We start from the raw sequence: 21,020 nt of genomic DNA on the forward strand, positions 1-21,020 counted from the left end.
TCAGCTCACTTCCCGTGGATTGTTGTTTGTCACATCCCCAGGCACTGGCTCCACGGCAAGTTCTGGACTTGGAGGACCTGGTTTTCACCCAAGGGAGCCACTTCATGGCCAACAAACGCTGTCAGCTTCCTGATGGGTCCTTCCGTCGCCAGCGAAAGGGCTATGAAGAGGTGCATGTGCCTGCTCTGAAGCCCAAGCCCTTTGGCTCAGAAGAGGTGTGTGTAGTGTTTTGCTCAGTTCTCGTGCTCAGTTCACCTCTCCTCCAGTTTGGATTCCAACCATTGCCTAAGATGTAGCCTTGTCTGTTAGATAGCTTATTTCTGAAATGAACGCTGCTTCAGAATTTTCCTGTTCTAATTTTGAGCCCAGAGGATAATTTTGATTTCTCTGGACTGGGTCTTAGTGGAGAGTCATGTAGGGCGATGGCCAGGGAATGAGACCCTGGCAGTCCCACGGTAGTGGGCAGTCTGCTGAAGGATGCTGTCGGTGTGATGTACATGGCTTTTCTTCCTAGCAACTGCTTCCAGTGGAAAAGCTGCCCAAATATGCCCAGGCTGGATTTGAGGGCTTCAAAACACTGAATCGTATCCAGAGTAAATTGTACCGCGCGGCCCTGGAGACTGATGAGAACCTGCTGCTGTGTGCTCCTACTGTAAGGGCTGCCCTGCTGCTTTTTCTTACAGAATGTGGTCTAGAGTTCTGACCCTGACATATTTCCTAATCTTTGCCCCTAGCCTATATTCTTTATTTGATAAGAGACTTGGTAAGTGGTAGATCAAATGCCATGACATGCTGTTTTCTGGTTTGGAGATAAGCTTGGGGAAATTGGGGCAGCGAATATAACCTTATAAACGGGCTGCTTGTCCCTGACCTCTGTCTTAGGGTGCTGGGAAGACCAACGTGGCCCTGATGTGTATGCTCCGAGAAATAGGGAAACACATAAACATGGATGGCACCATCAACGTGGATGACTTCAAGATTATCTACATTGCTCCCATGAGGTCCTTGGTACAGGAGATGGTGGGCAGTTTTGGAAAGGTAAGGGTCAGATCTTTGCTCCAGAAGATACTGGCCGCAGTTCTTCAAGTACTGGGAGCTGGCCTGGGCATCTCTACTGCTTATGTGGGGCATCTCTGCATGCCTCTGTGGTGCTTTTCCCATTTCTGAAATGGAACTTGACCCAGGTACAGAAAGCTACCGGGGCGAGAGTGTCTTGAACTCTCTTTTAGAAGGGTTTACTACCTTTCTTTTATCTTCTGCATAGTGATTTTCTGATGTTGGTGTTATTGCATTTTTAAGTATTCATAAAGTGTCTTGATATGGTTGGTAGTAGACTTCTTGGTGTTATTCTAAGTCTATTATCTGTAAAGTCCATTTCCCCACCCTTACATGCAGAGCTCCCAGAGATCCTTTGCCTGCTTCATGTGCTTGAGTGAAACTTGGATTTGTTTTAGGAGTGTGTGTTCTATAGACTTATTACTTACCTACTCCCAGTACCCGACACTGAGACTACCCAGACAGAGTATGGTATCTAGGCCCCTTCAAGTTTGCTGCCTTTTTTCCTTATTTCCAGTGCTGGGCATTGGACCCAGGGCCTAGAGCAGGCTAGGAGAACATTCTACCACTGAACTACACCCCAGCCCACTTCAAGCATTCTTGCTTAATGTACCTCTTCTCCCCCTAGCGCCTGGCCACTTACGGAATCACTGTTGCTGAACTGACTGGGGACCACCAGCTGTGCAAGGAAGAGATCAGTGCCACTCAGATCATTGTCTGCACCCCTGAGAAGTGGGACATCATCACTCGGAAGGGTGGTGAACGCACCTACACTCAGCTGGTGCGGCTCATCATCCTGGTGAGCAAGGGGAGCATGAGAAAACCCGGAGGCAGTCGGGATCAGGAGTGTTGTTAGGCTTTAATGGTGAACATTTCCTCAGGGCCTTTTCTGTAGGCACTAGCCTTTGAATGACAGCCATTGTCAGCTTTGTTGTTACAATTCAGTAGAAAAACTTAGCAGCGTGGTGTTTGCTGTATTTCTCATATCTTTCTTCATGTTTGAAATAATTTTGAAATAAATGTAAACAGACCCCCCCCAAAAAATATATGTGTGTGTGTGTGTGTGTGTGTTTTTTTTCCCAGAACATAGAAGGGCTTTATAAATAAATAATCTGTTCTCAGAGGCAATAAGTAGGGAGTCAGGACATTGTGTTCCGTGTGCACAGAAGCACAGTGTGGAAGGTCTGAGTGTCATTTCTTTGAGGTGTCTGGGAATGCAAGAAAGGAGAGTGCACGAGCAGGCATTGGCAATCTGTGGCTGCTGGATTCTGTTTATTGGAACACAGCTGCACCCCTTTTCTTATGTTTTGATTACAGCTGCTTTCATGCTGCAGAGTAGGGTTAAGTATTTGTAATAGGGACTCTGGCCCACAAGCCTAAAACATTGACCACTTGGCCTTTAAAGAAACAGTTTGCTAAGCCCCACATTGGAGCCTGGCCAATCAGCCTCATTAGCAGGGACATTAGGAATGCTGGATCCCTGGGCCCACCTCTTGCCTTCGAGTACCAGCAAGATCTCTTGGTCTTCCTGTGCTGCTGAAGTTTGAGAAGTGCCACTGTAGGCCATGCAAACTCATGCAATGCGTGAGAGCTTTTGTTCTTATTTAATATAAATATGAAGCCTTATTTGATATACATATGGTCTGACCAAAAGCTTCATTTTTCCATAAGGAAATTTATGTGAAGGTTAGGAATTCGCTCACCTAAAGTATCTTGTCATAGAGTGCTGCATCAAAGCAGCTCACGGTATGCTCTTTCCTGGGGTATTTCATGGTGAATACTGTCTTCATTCTTCGGATTTCTTTAGCTTAAAATTCCCTTTCTTGTCGTTGTCGTCGTCTTTTTAAAATTTTGTTGTTGTGGGTGGACTGAATGCCTTTATTTTGTTTTATTTTTATGTGATGCTAAGGATTGAACCCAGTGCCTCACATGTGCTAGGCATCTTCCTGCTTTGCCATCTTCCTGCTTTGCTATCTTCCTGCCTCCCAGCCACCGCCCTCTTGTCTTCTTTGTTGGCATCTTAGGTTACATGTGTATAAAATGGGGGTAGTCTCGGGAAGTGGGGCTGTTTTCTCTGGTCCAAGAGGTAATTTGCTGCCCTCCCATTCCTTAGGATGAGATCCATCTTCTCCATGATGACAGAGGTCCTGTCTTAGAAGCTTTGGTGGCTAGAGCCATCCGAAACATTGAGATGACTCAAGAGGATGTCCGACTGATTGGTCTCAGTGCCACCCTCCCCAACTATGAAGATGTGGCCACCTTTCTGCGTGTCGACCCTGCCAAGGGCCTCTTCTACTTTGACAACAGGTATAAGAAAGGCTGGAAGAAATGTATAGCCAAGGTGACCTTCTTACTTTCCTTCTATTTTCTAAGGAGCACTTCTGGATTGAGCTTTAGAAGGGCCTTTGGTTTCTGTGTGTCAATCCAAAAAGACAAATATTGCTTCCAGGGCATGGAAAGTACTATTTGTTCCTTCTGCATCCCTGCCAAAGCCTCATTTGTCTTCATTGTTGAACTTCCAGCTTCCGTCCGGTGCCTCTGGAACAGACATATGTGGGCATCACAGAGAAAAAAGCTATCAAGCGTTTCCAGATCATGAATGAAATAGTCTATGAGAAAATTATGGAACATGCTGGAAAAAATCAGGTCTGTGAAAATACAAATCACAATATCTGGAATTAAATAACTTATTAGTATAAAACCTGCCATTAGCAGGGTAATCAGGGGAATGGTCGTGTGACTTCATGTCCCACCCCACTAGGGAAAGAAAGGATAATCAGGGAATACACTAAATAACTTTACACTCGAAAATTAGAAGAAATAGCCAGGTGCTATGGCACATCCCTGTAATCCTTGCAGGATTGTACCAGAGATTGAACCCAGGCTTAACCACTGAGCCACATCCCTAGGCCTTTTTTATATTTTATTTAGAGACAGAGTCTCACTAAGTTGCTGAGGCTGGCTTTGAACTCAAAATTCTCCCGCTTCAGCCTCCTGAGCCCCTGGGATTATAGATATGGTGTGCCTCTGCACCTGTCTTCAACCAGAATTTTTTTTTGGCAGGGGTGGTGGTACCAGGGATTGAACTCAGGGGCACTCAACCAGGCAGGGTCTCACTGAGTTGCTTAGTGCCTTGCTTTTGCTGAGGTGGGCTTTGAACTCAAGATCCTCCTGCCTCAACCTTCCAGTCACAGCCAGAATTTTTTAATTGAGCAGAGTTTAGCAATGTTAACCAAAACGAATAAGGAAAAGCAATAAGATGTGTTTGTTTTAGTCTGATTAAAAAAAAAAAAGTGAATGAATTTAAGTGAAGACTTAATATGTTTGTTTTTCCTCATAGATACTAAGACTATTTCCTATAATGTGGTGCTAGTCCTAGATGTACTTATAAGTCCTTTTTTTTTTCTTTATAAATAATGTAATATTTTAGCTGTTAACTTACAGATACATCTTCATGTGTCTTCGACTCTTGTTTAGGAGCTTGAACACATTTTTTTTTTTTGGTGGGGGGGCAGATACTAGAAATTTAACTCAAGGTGCTTAACACTTATGGAGGAAATTTAACTTAGGTGCTCAACCATCCCCAGTAATTTTTATTTTTAGACAGGGCTTTGCTAAGTTGCTGAGACTAGCTTTGAATTTGCCATCTTTCTGCCTCAGCCTCCCAAGTTGCTGGGATTAAGGGTGTGCACCACCATGTCTGGATACATACACAGATTCTTAATTAAGACCCTTAAATTTGCATTCATAGCATATTTAAAGTTGCTGTGCAAGATTGGGTGCTAGGGCTGGTTTAATTTCCCACCTGCGGGATTGTTAGTTATTAGGTGGGCTCCTTCTGGCCCCGGTTAGGCTTCTGAACCTTCTTGCTATTGCTCCTTTTTGCAAGACACTTGATTCTGATTTATATAGTGCAGCATCTTTTCCTACTGCTAGTACCCTGGGGCTGTAGGAGTGGCTATTGCAGTTGTGTCTCTTAACTATAGCAAACTGTGGTTTCTTCTTAGGTCCTAGTGTTTGTCCACTCTCGGAAGGAGACTGGCAAGACGGCCAGGGCCATTCGGGACATGTGCCTAGAGAAGGACACTCTAGGTCTGTTTCTGAGAGAGGGCTCAGCTTCCACAGAGGTCCTTCGGACAGAAGCAGAACAGTGCAAGGTGAGGAGGGTTCTGCTCATTTCTCGTTCCTGCTTGGTAACTGGCCTCCCTTACCAGTTAGGTCCCAGACAGCTCTGCTGGGACTGAGTGCCCCAGGGCACTGTTTCACGTAGGAATGGTGATTGGATGTGGTTATGGGGATGGGTAAGGGGCAGGGTCTCACGTGAAGAGAGTTCCTTTTCCCGGGAGAGTTCCACCGGAAGATTCACCTCATCCCCTGGTCTTTTCTGTGCACAGAACTTGGAGCTGAAGGATCTTCTGCCTTATGGCTTTGCTATTCATCATGCGGGCATGACCAGAGTTGACCGAACACTTGTGGAGGATCTTTTTGCTGATAAACATATTCAGGTAAGGGTGGGCAAGGCTTTGGGAGCAGGTGATGCAGGCTTAAAAAGACCTGCTGTGTCAACAGTTGTGCCATGTGTGGGCTCTTGGTACTTGATTTTTTTTCTGGCCCCGCTGGCTGAGGTTGGAGGGTCATGATGGACACACTAAATGTAACTTCCTGCCATCTCTCCCAACACACCACACCCTGCAGGCATGAAGGTGAGTGCGTTTAGGGAAGTGTCTGAGGAGTATAGCAGAGCAAGCGCTCTATAGCTCCACCAATTCCAAACATGCCTCCTAAGGTCTCGCCCGTGTTCCTTCACTCTTTTAGGGAAGCCTGATTTTGCATTTTCTCAAGACTATAAGTTTACTAATATAGGCTTATACTTCTGACTCTTAGATTTCTCTGAAACGTTAATTGCGGAATAGATGAGGAGCCCGAGGAATCCTTTCCTCACTATTCGGGTGTCACATTGACAAGTACTGGGACATACCCCAGTCTAGTTTCCTCCTGCCCTCCTGATAGTTCCCATAGAAGCTCTGAGGGCAGAGAAGTCAGGGATTCTCTCCCTTCGTGGTATTGCCTATTTGCCTCATTGTCTTGTCTTGCCTCTCTAGGTTTTAGTTTCCACGGCAACTCTAGCTTGGGGTGTGAATCTCCCTGCCCACACAGTCATCATTAAAGGCACCCAGGTGTACAGTCCAGAGAAGGGGCGTTGGACAGAACTGGGAGCATTGGACATTCTCCAGGTACAGAGCCTTTGAGTTTATTCTCAGTGGGAAAAGTACCCTGTACCTGAAATGCAAGGGTGCTGGAAAGAGCTCAAAGGCCGTGTTCTCTCTTGTCAGATCCCTGAGTCAGATCCAGAAGTCCTTTCTCTGTTGCATCCTTTGTTTGTTGTCTCTGACTTAGATGCTGGGACGTGCTGGTCGACCCCAGTATGACACCAAAGGTGAAGGCATACTCATCACATCTCACGGGGAGCTACAGTACTACCTGTCCCTCCTCAATCAGCAGCTTCCTATTGAGAGCCAGATGGTATCCAAGCTGCCCGACATGCTTAATGCAGAAATTGTGCTGGGGAACGTCCAGAATGCAAAGGTAGGGAAGACTGGGCTCTGTGCCTTACCCTGGTGCCCCAGAGCCTGAGGGAGCAGGAATTGGATGGTCCTTGCTGTGGTGCTTGAGGTGTCAGCATCCCACGTCCCCTACCTCACACCCACCTCTTCAGTGCAAGCTTCCTGGATCTGTGTCACTTGGCACCGTTCCTCTCGTGTCCAAGATCTTTGAGAGGATTCTTTACCTTTCTATTAATGAAATATCATAAGCATTCAAAAGGTGATAAACTATGTATCCTCTTAGCTGGGTGTTGATCTCCGAGATCTCTGTGGGAACTTTGTGTTAGACATGAGCAGTTCTCCATGCTGAGAAGTTTGGCCATCTCTCTTAGGATGCGGTGAACTGGCTGGGCTATGCCTACCTCTATATCCGAATGCTCCGATCCCCAACCCTTTATGGCATCTCTCATGATGACCTCAAGGGAGATCCCTTGCTGGACCAGCGCCGACTTGACCTGGTTCACACTGCTGCCTTGATGCTGGACAAGAACAATCTGGTCAAATATGACAAGAAGACAGGCAACTTCCAGGTGAGTGGTGTGAGGATTTGGAGATGAAGGTCTCAGCAGAAGTTGTAGGCCTGGGTGAAAATTCCTCGGCTTGCTGTCTGGATCTGTCTGATTGCTTGGAGCAGGCTTTGGATTATACTTTTTGAACTATGAACTTCTACTGTGATACACCTCTTTTGTAATTTGAGTTGAGGTGGATCATTCAGCTGTGGTACTGTTCAGGCACTTGATCTGTAGGACCAGATCCTACTGTGGTTGGAGTTTGTCAGTAGTCAGCATTGCATCGAATCTCTCTTTTCTTCTAGGTGACAGAACTGGGCCGCATAGCCAGCCACTACTACATCACCAATGATACAGTGCAGACCTACAACCAGCTGCTGAAGCCCACCCTGAGTGAGATTGAGCTTTTCAGAGTTTTTTCCTTGTCCTCAGAGTTCAAGAACATCACTGTGAGGGAGGTGAGTCTGTCCAGCACCCCAGGATGGAGCATTGTGTGCACCACCAAGTTGCTGAGTGACTTCTTTCCTTGGCCACTTGGCTTTTTCTTGACCTATCTCCCCCTTGTGGCAGGAGGAAAAACTGGAGCTGCAGAAACTGCTGGAGAGGGTGCCTATCCCTGTGAAGGAGAGCATTGAGGAGCCCAGTGCAAAGGTGAGCCCATCTTTTCCTTGCTGGGGGTTTTCATAATGGTTCAAAAGATGAACCTTGAGTCTGGACTCGTGCGTGTAAATCTGCACAACTTGTCCACTTTTTCTTCGGGGTCAGGGGTCATTGAACCCTACGGCAATCAGTTCCCAGGTCTTCTGATTCTTTTTATATGGAGCAGTAGTTGTTTAATATCTGTAAATCAAGAGCTGTGGGAGATCTTCTTTGGTATGGGTGCCCAAAGCAGAAATATAACTCATTTTGTGGGACTGTCCAGTGATTGACCTCTGGCCGGTTGACTTTACTTCTTTCCAGATCAATGTGCTTCTTCAAGCCTTCATCTCACAGCTGAAATTGGAGGGCTTTGCACTGATGGCTGACATGGTGTATGTTACCCAGGTGAGGGCAGAGTTGAACTGGGGCTGGCATTCCGTGCCTTGTGTGCTATGTCTTGAAGAAAGGCTAATGAGGCAGATGGAATGCCTAGCACTGTCCTGGCTGGCTGGTTGGTTGGTACCTGTGTGGCCCCAGCTGCACTGTACTAAGCCCAAGCACGTGGGAAGGACAGGCCTTGACAGGGGACTGTGGGAGGCTCTGTGGGCCCTTGGAGAGATGGGCAGATCTGCCGAACACAAGATGTTCTTCCCCACTGTGGTTGCAGGACTCATAAATGAATTCAGAAACGGCAGAGGGTTTTAGTAGTGACTCTTTGTCTCTTTACCTGTAGGAACAGGAGAAAGGAGTAATTATGGAGGATACTTTTTTTTTTTTTATTGGCACCAGGGATTGAACCCAGGGGTGTTAACCCAGGTGCTTAACCACTGAGCCATATCCCCAGCCCTTTTTATTTTTTTAAATTTTGAGACAGGGTCTTGCTAAGTTGCTGAGGCTGGCTCTGAACTTATGATCCTCCTGCCTCAGCTTCCCAAGCCTCTGGGGACTTTGTCTTTGAGTTGGTGTGGGTAATTGCATCTGAGCTTGAGGTAGTTAGCATGGTAGGGAGGCTTGGGGGCAGTTGAGACTTCACAGAGGAATGCTTCATCTTTCCTCAGTCGGCCGGCCGGCTGATGCGAGCAATCTTTGAAATTGTCCTGAACCGAGGATGGGCACAGCTTACAGACAAGACCTTGAACCTCTGCAAGATGATTGACAAGCGCATGTAAGGCCCAGTGATCTGGGGGCTGGTCACCATGAATTGGGGTCCTCACGCTGAGGGTGTGATAGGAAAGCCTAGGAGTGCCTCTGACCTGTCCTGATGCTCTAAGTATGACTTGAATCTGGGTGAGAGTTGGAGAGGGATGCCCTGCTGGCATGGGGAAGGGAGTTGGTGGTAGTCCGCCACTGTAAGCTCTCTGGTGTCACTGCAGAGAGTTTTGGACATCTTCCTCTGGTGACTGTGTCTTGTGTGGTTATGGCTAAACTGTTGGAGGCTGTGATGAGGGCAGCTTGTTACAGCCCTTAGAAGGGACCAATAGCTTTGTATCCTTTCTGGGTAGGTGGCAGTCCATGTGTCCTCTGCGCCAGTTCCGGAAGCTCCCTGAGGAGGTGGTGAAGAAGATTGAGAAGAAAAACTTCCCCTTTGAGCGTCTGTATGACCTGAATCATAATGAAATAGGTGTGTGGGGAGCTTTTGTCCTTGTCCTATACCCAGGAGCCAGAACCTCCATGAGCTGCAGTTCCTTAACCTCGGGCCCCCGTAACCTGTGTTCACCCTGCACGTCCACTGAAGTACAGGCTTGCTTTTGGGCCTGAATTCTCTGGGCTCCACTGAGGCCAAAGGGAAGAAGCTGCCCATTGCATAGAATCTGCCCATTTCCCATGGTGGCCTCAGGCCCGCTTTGCATCTGCAGCCAGGCCAGCTGGGCTGCAGCCCCCGTACTCTCTCATTTCCTTGTAGGGGAGCTTATCCGCATGCCAAAAATGGGGAAGACCATCCACAAATATGTCCACCTGTTTCCCAAGCTGGAGTTGTCGGTGCACCTGCAGCCTATCACACGCTCCACCCTGAAAGTGGAGCTGACCATCACTCCAGATTTCCAGTGGGACGAAAAGGTGAGGCCTCCCCGAGCAGAGGGGACAGCATGGTAGGTGCTGCGTCCCTGTGCTGGCTCATGTTCTTTTCCCTGTGCTTGGGTTGCCAGGTCCATGGTTCATCAGAGGCATTCTGGATTCTGGTGGAGGATGTGGACAGCGAGGTGATTCTGCACCATGAGTATTTTCTACTCAAGGCCAAATATGCCCAGGACGAGCACCTCATCACATTCTTTGTTCCCGTCTTTGAGCCGCTGCCCCCTCAGTACTTTATCCGAGTGGTGTCTGACCGCTGGCTCTGTGAGTGTCTCCTCTCTGGGTCCCCTAGAACAGGTCTTCCAAGAACAGTGGGTGGGTCTCTTGCCTTTGTGGGGGGACAGAGGCACATGCTACCTAGGGCTTCCACAGTTGAGGTGTTGGGGGCTTTGGAGGTGCGTTAGAGGAGGGCCTTCTATCCTCCCTGTCTCCTCTTTGTAGCTTGTGAGACCCAGCTGCCTGTCTCTTTCCGGCACCTGATCCTACCAGAGAAGTACCCACCTCCCACTGAACTGTTGGACCTGCAGCCCCTGCCCGTGTCTGCCCTGAGGAATAGTGCCTTTGAGAGCCTCTACCAGGATAAATTCCCTTTCTTCAATCCCATCCAGACCCAAGGTATGTGTTGGGATGCCAGGTAGTTGGTTCTCTTAGGGGCCTTTTAAGGTCACCTGGAGAGCGCGTGTTTTGTGGCAGGTAGGGAAGAGGGTCCTTGGGTGCTTTGGCAGACCTGGGAGCTCCGGGACATTTCCCCTTGGTCACTGCTAGATTTACTCTGCTGTTCTGCGTAGTTCCCTGAAGAGCATCAGGAGAGCAGGCCTTACATGGCACCTTGTTATTTTCTCACTCTCAGGGTGCTAATTGTCTGCTTCTGATGCCCAGCATGGAACCTGGGGTGTGGCATTGGTTGAGACCTCCGTCTGTCAAAGTAAACAAGGATGAGGTTCACAGAGCAGGGCTGTGCTCTAAGTACTTGGCTGAGAATAGCACCAGGGTTTTCCCTCTGTTCCTCCCACCAGTCCTGTGGTTAGGTTACTTTTGGGTTTTTTTTTTTTTTTTTTTTTTTTTGGTTTTTTGGTACTGGGGATTGAACTCAGGGGCACTCGACCATTGAACCATATCCCCAGCTCTATTTTGTATTTTATTTAGAGACAGGGTCTCACTGAGTTACTTAAGTGTCTCGCCACTGCTGAGGCTGGCTTTGAACTTGTGATCCTCCTGCCTCAGCCTCCTGAGACACTAGGATTACAGCCATGTGCCACTGTGCCCGGCTTTGCTGGGTTACTTTTAAGGTGTTACAGTCATTTTGTACATGAGGAAATAGGCATAGGGAGGTGCCCCAATTGAGTTGGCTAATAAATAGCAGAACTTGGATTTTAACTCAGTCTTGAATCTGGGACTTGGGCTGTTATCTTCTATATTAGATTATTTCTAGAAAATGCAGGAGAGTACTGAGGGGGCACTTCAGTTGTGCATCATTGGCTTTGAGAAACAGAGGAGGATGCTTGGCCTCTCCTGCTTGGGCTGGCTGTCCTGCAGATCTCCTTGGGACCAGAGCTTGATCCTGGCCTCTCCCTTTCCTGTTCTGTGGGAAGAGAAGTAAGGTGTATCAGGCTGGGCCATCACTCTGGACTCTGGCTCTGTCATTCGACTGTGACACTCTGGCCTGTGTCTCTGGTTCCTTGGTCTTCACAAGTGGTCTGCCTCTTAGCCTGTCTCCTCTCCTGACGTGCATACCACTCGTCTCGGTCCCCAGTGTTTAACACCGTGTACAACAGTGATGACAACGTTTTCGTGGGGGCCCCCACGGGCAGTGGGAAGACCATTTGTGCAGAGTTTGCCATCCTGCGGATGCTGCTACAGAACTCGGAGGGGCGCTGTGTCTATATTACCCCGATGGAGGCCCTGGCAGAGCAGGTGTGTGATGTGCTGTGACCTTTGTGAGTTTCCCCAGAAATCATTTCATCTGTGATTCTGGATCTAAGTTTTTTCAGGGTGGCATTTTCAGAGTCATTTCCTAAGAGCTTCCTCGTCCCTTAAAGGCTGGACGGGAATCAGAAAGTAGTGTGAGGTGGCACCGTGTTCTGTGCTTGTAGCCCCAGCTTCTCTAGGGAAGGCTGAAGCAGGAAGATGATTTGAATCTAGAAGTTTGAGGCCATCCTGGGCACAGTGACACCCCATCTCCAAAACAGAAAGTGGCCTGAGATCCTCAGAACACCAGGTCTTTGGCTTCCCAGTTTCCTCATAGCAAGTGTAAGATGCCCATTGTGGCCTGCTGTTGTGACGCTCCCTCCCTGCTGCTAGGTGTACATGGACTGGTATGAGAAGTTCCAGGACCGGCTCAACAAGAAGGTGGTGCTGCTGACCGGGGAGACCAGCACGGACCTGAAGCTCCTGGGCAAGGGCAACATCATCCTCAGCACTCCTGAGAAGTGGGACATCCTCTCCCGGCGGTGGAAGCAGCGCAAGAATGTGCAGAACATCAACCTCTTTGTGGTGGACGAGGTCCACCTGATTGGGGGCGAGAATGGGGTACGGCTGGACCTTTCGGCAGATGAGGGGCTTGGGCTGGCAAAGTGACTTGGGCACTGGGCCTGGTATTTGGGTTTGAGGCCACAGACAAGGCACTTCTTTCTCCACAGGATCCTGCATGTGGCCTTACCTAAGTGGGTGACATGGGGGTTTTTGCTAGAACTCTTGGTAAATAGCATGGCTCAGTGGCAGTTGGCTGCCATGGGGCAGCAGAACCAAACACGGAGAGCCCTAGTTAGAAGGAAGGAATTTGGATGATTTTTGAGTCTTAGGGCGATGCATGAGGCAGAACTCAGGCAGAAGTTGGGGAGCCTGGGCCTGAGGTGACGCCCTCCCCCCTCTTTCCTAGCCTGTCCTAGAAGTGATCTGCTCCCGGATGCGCTACATCTCCTCCCAGATTGAGCGGCCCATTCGCATCGTGGCACTGAGCTCCTCCCTGTCAAATGCTAAGGATGTGGCCCACTGGCTGGGCTGCAGCGCCACCTCCACCTTCAACTTCCACCCGAACGTGCGCCCTGTGCCCTTGGAGCTGCACATCCAGGTGGGACCCACACTCCTCCTGCCGTGGCCTCCGAGATGCCATTAGCCAGGTCAGTTGACTGGTGTCCTTTCTTCTGCCTTGGTGTCCAGGGCTTCAACATCAGCCACACTCAGACTCGCCTGCTTTCCATGGCCAAGCCTGTGTACCACGCCATCACCAAGCACTCGCCCAAGAAGCCTGTCATTGTTTTTGTCCCGTCTCGCAAGCAGACCCGCCTCACTGCCATCGACATCCTCACCACCTGCGCGGCAGACATACAGCGGCAGAGGTTGGTGGGGCCTGGCTTCTGGGGTGGGTTCAGGTCATCCTTATGGCTTGAGGCCTGGCTGCAGTCGGCAGGGTGTCCCCTCCCAACTGATTCAGTGCTTGTGCCGCCCAGGTTCTTGCACTGCACTGAGAAGGACCTGATCCCATACCTGGAGAAGCTGAGTGACAGCACCCTCAAGGAAACACTACTGAATGGGGTGGGCTACCTGCATGAGGGGCTCAGCCCCATGGAGAGACGGTTGGTGGAGCAGCTCTTCAGCTCAGGTAAAGATACCTCATGGAGCCAGATGTGGTGACGCACACCTGCAATCCCAGTTAATTCTAGAGGCTGAGGCAGGAGGATCCCAAGTTCAAGGCTAGCTGCCAATTTAGCAAAACCCTGCCTCAGAAAGGGTTGGGCATGGAGCTGAGGGGTAGAGTACCCCTGTGTTCAGTGGCCAGCACTGGAATAAAACCCTCTTGGCAGAGTGAGACGCCATCCAAGGCTTCCCCAAGCAAATAGTATGTCTTAAATTTTAGGGCCTGGTGCTGTTCCTGGGCGGAGTACTAGCCCTCTTCACCATACTGTTAGGATTTCTGTGTTATCTCATTTATTCCCCCAAGGCCCTTGTGATGCAGGTAGAGAGAGAGCACCCTGCATGTTAGATGAGGCAATGGGCAGGTGCACAACCTGGCAATGTCTCAGAACCTGGTTTTCTAGCATCTGGACTGTTGGCCACCAGACTTGCTTCTGTGTGGATGCCAGGCTCCTGGAGTGGGTAGGACTTGAGAGATATAGTACACAGGAGCGTGGTTAGTTCTTGGTCACGTCAAAACTTCTTTCCAGGGCTGGGGATGTGGCTCAAGCGGTAGCGCGCTCGCCTGGCATGCATGCGACCCGGGTTCGATCCTCAGCACCACATACAAACAAAGATGTTGTGTCCGCCGAGAACTAAAAAATAAATAAATAAAATTCTCTCTCTCTCTCTCTCTTTAAAAAAAAAAAAAACAAACTTCTTTCCAGCCAGCCTCACTCTAAGAGAGCTCATGCTGGGTTGTGAGAGGGAGCTCTCTGCTGGGCGGCCCCTGGGTGAAGCCAGGTGGACTGTCTTGGGGGTAGACAGGGAGCCCTCCCTCAGTCTGCTCCCTTCTGTTGCTCAGGGGCTATCCAGGTGGTGGTGGCTTCTCGGAGTCTCTGCTGGGGTATGAATGTGGCTGCCCATCTGGTGATCATCATGGACACCCAGTACTACAATGGCAAGATCCACGCGTGAGTATAGTTGGTGCTCTGCGTCCACACAGACCTCCCGTCTAAAACAAGCGTATAGCTGCCAGCACAGACATCTGCAAATAAACCTGCAGCCCTGGTTCCACCATAGCAGGTGTTAGAGGTCTTCAGCCTCAGGACCTGGGAGCCTTGGGACCTGGGAGCCTCGGGACCTGGGCTCACATTTGCCTCTTGGTCATTTTCCCTCGGTACTTTAGCATGTTGGAGAAGCAGGAGCCTAAAAGTGTCAGGTGTTAATTAAGTCACTAGCCTATTTATTTTACAGATTAGAAAAATGATCTGATCAAGGTTATACACCTATGTAGTGACAAGAAGTCAAAGGTTCAGTCTTAGGAAAAGCCTGAATAATTTAACTTTTTCCAAAATGCAGGTAATTTTTAAAATGAATTTTATTTTATGGGTTTATTTTTAATGGCTGAATCTGGTTTTTGGTTTGTATTTAAGTTAGATGATTTATAACTTGTGAAAGGTGCAGCTCTCAAAATTGGAAAGCTTGACTTACACATTTGATTCTTCAATGGAGAGTTATTTTGCTTTTGGCATTAGATGGGTTTGTAGCACTGGGTCAAGGACCTTGTATGACTAGTTCCTGACCTGCACACTCAAAAGCTAATGTGATGTGTAGGTGAGCGAGTGAAATGACTTCCCGAGTGCCTGAGTTCATGAACTCAGAGTTGTGCTGGAATTTGACCTGGTCTCCCTTCGCCATGGAAGATGGCCATGCCTCCGAGTGTGGTCTCTGATGATGCTGTTCCTTCTTTCCCCTCCTCCCCCACCAGCTACGTGGATTACCCCATCTACGATGTACTTCAGATGGTGGGCCATGCCAACCGCCCTCTGCAAGACGATGAGGGGCGCTGCGTTATCATGTGTCAGGGCTCCAAAAAGGTCAGTCCTGGGCTCAGGCAGCCCTTTTGAGATTCTGAGCCTCAAAACAGTTTTCATCAGCCTGATGGATGTCATTAGTAAACTTCTCATAGGTTTTTTCCCCCTCTGCTCTTATTTTCCCATTGCTTTTGTAACCAGCCTGAAGCCACACAGAAGCTGGCTGCTGTGTTTTGGCCACTGCTATTGACTCTGTTTCCACGGAGGTCTTCCTGCTCTGGTTGGCTCTGTCCCCTCATGCGTTGCTTACTGCTCTGCCTCTGTGACTCAGTATCTCCCTGGTCCTACTCTATGTTTCTAAACTTGTGTTTTTTTCATTTTGCTATTGGTTGTTTCATACAAGGGTTACTCCTTATTGGTTTGCCCTTGACCTTTTTTGTGACCATGTTGTCATTGATTCCCTACGACTGTTTCCCTTTCCCCAATCAATAGGATTTCTTCAAAAAATTTTTATATGAGCCATTGCCAGTAGAATCTCACCTGGACCACTGTATGCATGATCACTTCAATGCTGAGATTGTCACCAAGACCATTGAGAACAAGCAGGATGCTGTGGACTACCTCACCTGGACCTTTCTGTACCGCCGGATGACACAGAACCCCAATTACTACAATCTGCAGGGTCAGTGGACTCGGGAGCACACACTGTCCTTGCTGGTGTTCCCAGCCCTCGCAAGGCATCTCCCTGCCTGAGACTCCCCACCCACCTCTCTCCTCCATAGGCATCTCTCATCGTCACCTGTCTGACCACTTGTCAGAGCTGGTGGAGCAGACCCTGAGTGACCTAGAGCAGTCCAAGTGCATCAGCATCGAAGACGAGATGGATGTGGCGCCTCTGAACCTGGGCATGATTGCTGCCTATTACTACATCAACTACACCACTATTGGTGAGGGCCACGCAGCTCAGTCTGTCCTGGGTGCTGACTCTTGTTCCTCCTATTGCTTTCCATCTGCTTCTGGCTCCTCTCATGTTTCCTCTTTCCCTGGCAGAGCTCTTCAGCATGTCCCTGAATGCCAAGACCAAGGTGCGAGGGCTAATCGAGATCATCTCCAATGCAGCAGAGTACGAGAACATTCCCATCCGGCACCACGAGGACAACCTTCTGCGTCAGGTAAGTATCAGGCTCAGAAGAACAACCTGGAGTTGAAGCTTGGCCTATGTACCTGTTGCAGTGCCACCGAGACCCCCATACAGCTCCGCCTTCCCACACATCACCCTCCTCCCCACCCTCACCCTCCATGGTCTAAACCACATAGTGCCTTTGGCCTGAGTGTCTGAGGCAGGGTCATCTGTTCAGCACCACCTCTTTTCTTCCTCTGCAGCTGGCTCAGAAGGTCCCCCACAAGCTGAATAACCCTAAATTCAATGATCCACATGTGAAGACCAATCTGCTCCTGCAGGCTCACCTGTCCCGCATGCAGCTGAGTGCCGAGCTGCAGTCAGACACTGAGGAGATCCTTAGCAAGGTGGCATGGCGTTGCTGGGGTGGGGTCGGTGGGCCCTTGGCAGCCTGGGAAGCCTCGCTTCCAACCCCGCCTGCTCTTGTACTCTGCCCGTATTCAGGCAATCCGGCTCATTCAGGCCTGTGTGGACGTACTGTCCAGCAATGGATGGCTCAGCCCTGCTCTGGCAGCCATGGAACTAGCCCAGATGGTCACTCAGGCCATGTGGTCCAAGGACTCATATCTGAAGCAGCTGCCACACTTCACTTCAGAACACATCAAACGTTGCACAGACAAGGTGGGCTGGGTGGCCTGGAGTGCTGGGGGGTGAGCCCGAGAGCCCAGAATCCTGTTCTGGGAGGGCCGTGGGAGGTCTCAGTAGGGGAAGTGCAGTTGTGGTTCCCCGAGGGCCCAGCTTCCAGATGCTGGAGGCTGCCAGCCATGGGCTGTTCTTCCCAGAGCACCTTCAGACATGGCTAGTGTGGGAAGTCAAAAGACAGTGGTCCTTGGAGCTAGGGCCATTCGCTGTGGTTTGTGTCCTCCTCTGACCTCTGTGCGCCCACGGCAGGGAGTGGAGAGTGTCTTTGACATTATGGAGATGGAGGATGAGGAGCGGAACGCGCTGCTGCAGCTGACGGATGGCCAGATCGCTGATGTAGCCCGCTTCTGCAACCGCTACCCGAATATCGAACTGTCCTATGAGGTGGTGGACAAGGACAGCATCCGCAGGTGAGCCAGGTACCACCCTGGGTCCCCGTGGGCACGGCATGACACTATGCTGAGAGGCCACGGCCACATCACTCATGTGCTGCGCTGCTGTCCCCACAGCGGTGGGCCAGTGGTGGTTCTGGTGCAGCTGGAGCGAGAGGAGGAAGTCACAGGCCCTGTTATTGCGCCTCTCTTCCCACAGGTACGTCCTGGTGTTAGGGTGAGGCCCTGTTCTGGGCATGGTGTGCTTTCCCATTACGGGAGGGAAGTGAAAACTCCTCTAGGGGCCATGGGGTTACCTGCTTGCTTTTGGAACAACTTAGACGACATCATTATTAAAAACATTGGGGTAGTGTTGTCAGTCTCTTGAATGTTATCTCCTGTGTTTTAAATGGCTCCAGGACACTTTTCTTGTATGTTATTCCCACTCACTCTGCATCTAGTTGCTTGTTTCTCTACCACCAGAAAGGAAATCTGATCCTCTTTTTGTGGGAGAATTATTGCAGGCTGGCCACAGAAGCCAGATGAACTTCACTTTTATTTCTGTGGCTGATTTGTTCAGCAGGCTGTGAGGAGAGCTTATTAAACTAGGCCACCGGCACTCTGACAGTAGAGTGGCCAGCAGGGAGGGCGTCTCCCCCAGGCAGGGCTTCAGAAGAATCTGCCTTGAATCCTCTGTGGCAGGTTTGTCTCCAGGTTAAGATTTCTCCTCTGGCCTGTTTGCTTTGTGCTTAAAAAGGACTCTGAGGAACAAATCCCCCCCAAGATGAGCTTTCTGGTGGTGGCATTGGATTCAAAGGCAAATACTAAATGAGGAGGTATCCTGGGGGAGGAAATGAGCTAGGACCAGCAGATGAGGTGTCTACTGCAGGATGAAAGCCTTTGAGACACTTTATTTTTGTGGTGCTGGGGATCGAAGCCAGGGCTTTACAATGGTAGGCAAGCCATTAACTATCCTCCAAACCCCTGGGACACCTTTTGATGGTTTCAAAATCTTATTTTTATCTATTGGCATTACCGGAAGGAACACTGGGAATGTGTCTGGTGTTGTGACCATTCTCACAGCTGCCTATAGCCATCCAGTTTGACATGCTGAAATTCTTGGGTTTTGGTCACTGCAGAAACGTGAAGAGGGCTGGTGGGTGGTGATCGGAGACGCCAAGTCCAACAGCCTCATCTCCATCAAGAGACTGACCCTGCAGCAGAAGGCCAAGGTGAGAGTGGCCACTGGCCCTGCATCTGTCTTGGGTGGGGGCAGGGTGAGAACACTTTCCCCTGGGGCCATGTCCTGATTCCCTGCTGCTCTTTTTAGGTGAAGCTGGACTTTGTGGCCCCAGCCACTGGTGCTCACAACTACACTCTCTACTTCATGAGTGATGCTTACATGGGCTGTGACCAGGAGTACAAATTCAGTGTGGATGTGAAAGAAGCGGAGACAGACAGTGACTCTGATTGAGTCCTGAGTGGTTACTTCAGAGAGAGTTCAGCCCGAGTCAAGAATGTGTGCAGTTGAGGGATCCTGGCTGTGAGACCAGGTGTCTGGTCTTGCCTGAGGTCTAGCCAGTCAGGGCTGGAGTTGTCCCAGCCCACCTGCACTTTCCCCTTTCCACCTTGAAGTCCAAGCTCTGGGTCCAGCATCTGGCACATGTTGTTTCAATATGAACCATGTCCAGCGTTTTGGGGCATGTTCTTTGTAGTTCCTTTTGTGTCAGACAGTCTAATAAATAACTTGGAGAGATCACTTGTCCTTATAGTAGTTCCAAATTAAAAGCTGCTTTCTCCAACCTAAGTGCCTTGGCCAAAAGATTTGTTCTAGCCACTGAACTTGATAATCGAGGACTTGTGGAGGACAGACCTGCCTTTTAGTTAGGTTTTAGTCTAGAGGAAGAAACATGGGCAGGTAGCTTCTTTTCAGTTGGGCTGTGATACACACACCAATGCCTTACACAGCAGCCAGCTGCAGGAGCCCCTCCATCTAGTAGGTAGGACTCAGAGGGTTCTCAGGTCTGCAGTCCCAGAAGGGGTTAAAATGCACAGCTGGGCGCAAAACAGGCTTGTAAACTGGTTTTGTAATGCACACCTCAGTCTCTTCAAATTCTTGCCTTCTGTTCTTTAGGAATAAATGTGATCAAAATTAAAAGGTATCTGGGGCTGAGGGGTGTGGCTCAGGGGCAAGGCACTTGCCTAGCTTATGCAGCACTGGGTTTGATTCTCAGCACCACATAAATCAGTGAATAAAATAAAGGTCCATCAACAACTAAATATATATATTTTAAAAAATAATAAAAGGTAGCTGGCTGTGGTGGTGTGCATCTGTAATCCCAGCTACTGGGGAGGCTGAGGTAGGGGGATTCCAAGCTTCAGGTCAGCCTGGCAATTTAGGGAGACCCTGTGTTAAGATAAGCACTAGGGATGTAGTTCTGGTAGAATGCTTGCCTGCCACGTGTGAGGCCCTGGGTTCCAGCCCCAGTAATGAGGGTAGATTCCATAGGGCAATTTCCTTAGATTGGCAGTTGTCTCAAAACCCCTTTTACACTGTAAAAAATTAAACCAAAGTTTTTGTTTTGTTTTTTTTTATTGAGGTTATGTTCTTTTTTTACTTGCTATATTTAAAATTTTAAAACAACTTGTTTAAAAATAATCTCATCGTTGTTATATCTTTTTTCTTTTTTAGATGTATGGACTTTGGGCTGGGGATATAGCTCATTTGGTAGTGTGCTTTCCTTACATGTACAAGGTCCTGGGTTCAATCCCCAGCACCACAAAAATAAATAAATAAATAGATTATGGACCTTTATTTGTTTATTTTTATGTGGTGCTGAGGATTGAACCCAGTGCCTCACACATGCTAGGCAAGCACTCTACCACTGAGCCACAGCCTCAGCCCCCCCACTGTTACATGTTTTACAAAAAAAAAAAACAAAAAACAAAAAAAACTTCCAAAACAAATCAGGGAGAAGAAAAATGCTAATTTGTTAAATGACAGATCTTTGAAATGTCAATACCTTTCATTACACAAATCACATTTGTTAAGCAATAACAAATAACTACTAGTAAAGCTCATGGTGGTGGCTCTAAAAGTTTTCAGAAATTCTTATTCTGACATAAGCTTTCAGTTTATCATTGGCAGTGACTACTAACAATAAATGGTTCATCTTTTCATTTTCCAGATGTCAGCCAAATAACCAAGTACCAATACTAGGATTTGCTAGTCTTCCTAGTAAAAACGAGTGCCATGCAGACTGCAGCTAACAGCTTGTGACTCAACTATACACGTGCTTTCCCTCAAGACAGCCATATTTGAAACTGGAAGGAAGTACTTTATGCTTCTTTCCCATTTTCTCAGTGTTATAAATGTTCTCAAGGGTAACATTTAATACAGTTAACCATTTTTACTGCTTCTATCAAGGCCACGTCTAGGTGGAGTCAGCAGTGTGTTTACTGTAGGTGCCAGGCAGTGACAACTACTACTACTAGTTAGGGGTCACTACCATGGTTGT

At 48.8% G+C, this 21,020-nt stretch overlaps 1 protein-coding gene across 1 annotated transcript in view; it reads left to right on the top strand.

Annotated features, from left to right (window-relative positions):
• Snrnp200 (small nuclear ribonucleoprotein U5 subunit 200) overlaps positions 1–20,472 on the top strand; it is a 28,538-nt gene extending 8,066 nt beyond the window's left edge. Inside the window, exons 11-45 of the mRNA XM_026414053.2 lie at positions 42–215; positions 515–652; positions 883–1,038; positions 1,685–1,855; positions 3,170–3,363; positions 3,579–3,702; positions 5,064–5,213; positions 5,451–5,561; positions 6,159–6,290; positions 6,454–6,642; positions 6,992–7,189; positions 7,474–7,626; positions 7,739–7,819; positions 8,129–8,212; positions 8,866–8,972; positions 9,310–9,428; positions 9,711–9,865; positions 9,955–10,144; positions 10,322–10,495; positions 11,634–11,794; positions 12,182–12,409; positions 12,759–12,950; positions 13,040–13,218; positions 13,330–13,481; positions 14,358–14,466; positions 15,264–15,372; positions 15,802–15,991; positions 16,092–16,256; positions 16,360–16,481; positions 16,693–16,836; positions 16,934–17,110; positions 17,381–17,541; positions 17,641–17,722; positions 18,642–18,734; positions 18,833–20,472. Of these exons, the coding sequence (XP_026269838.1) occupies positions 42–215; positions 515–652; positions 883–1,038; positions 1,685–1,855; positions 3,170–3,363; positions 3,579–3,702; positions 5,064–5,213; positions 5,451–5,561; positions 6,159–6,290; positions 6,454–6,642; positions 6,992–7,189; positions 7,474–7,626; positions 7,739–7,819; positions 8,129–8,212; positions 8,866–8,972; positions 9,310–9,428; positions 9,711–9,865; positions 9,955–10,144; positions 10,322–10,495; positions 11,634–11,794; positions 12,182–12,409; positions 12,759–12,950; positions 13,040–13,218; positions 13,330–13,481; positions 14,358–14,466; positions 15,264–15,372; positions 15,802–15,991; positions 16,092–16,256; positions 16,360–16,481; positions 16,693–16,836; positions 16,934–17,110; positions 17,381–17,541; positions 17,641–17,722; positions 18,642–18,734; positions 18,833–18,976 (5,208 nt within the window). The 3' untranslated portion in view covers positions 18,977–20,472. The remainder of the gene's footprint in view (positions 1–41; positions 216–514; positions 653–882; positions 1,039–1,684; positions 1,856–3,169; positions 3,364–3,578; positions 3,703–5,063; positions 5,214–5,450; positions 5,562–6,158; positions 6,291–6,453; positions 6,643–6,991; positions 7,190–7,473; positions 7,627–7,738; positions 7,820–8,128; positions 8,213–8,865; positions 8,973–9,309; positions 9,429–9,710; positions 9,866–9,954; positions 10,145–10,321; positions 10,496–11,633; positions 11,795–12,181; positions 12,410–12,758; positions 12,951–13,039; positions 13,219–13,329; positions 13,482–14,357; positions 14,467–15,263; positions 15,373–15,801; positions 15,992–16,091; positions 16,257–16,359; positions 16,482–16,692; positions 16,837–16,933; positions 17,111–17,380; positions 17,542–17,640; positions 17,723–18,641; positions 18,735–18,832) is intronic.
• Positions 20,473–21,020: the final 548 nt, after the last annotated feature.

Source organism: Urocitellus parryii (assembly GCF_045843805.1).
Source record: "Urocitellus parryii isolate mUroPar1 chromosome 12 unlocalized genomic scaffold, mUroPar1.hap1 SUPER_12_unloc_3, whole genome shotgun sequence".
In the NCBI taxonomy this organism is placed as follows: Eukaryota; Metazoa; Chordata; class Mammalia; order Rodentia; family Sciuridae; genus Urocitellus; species Urocitellus parryii.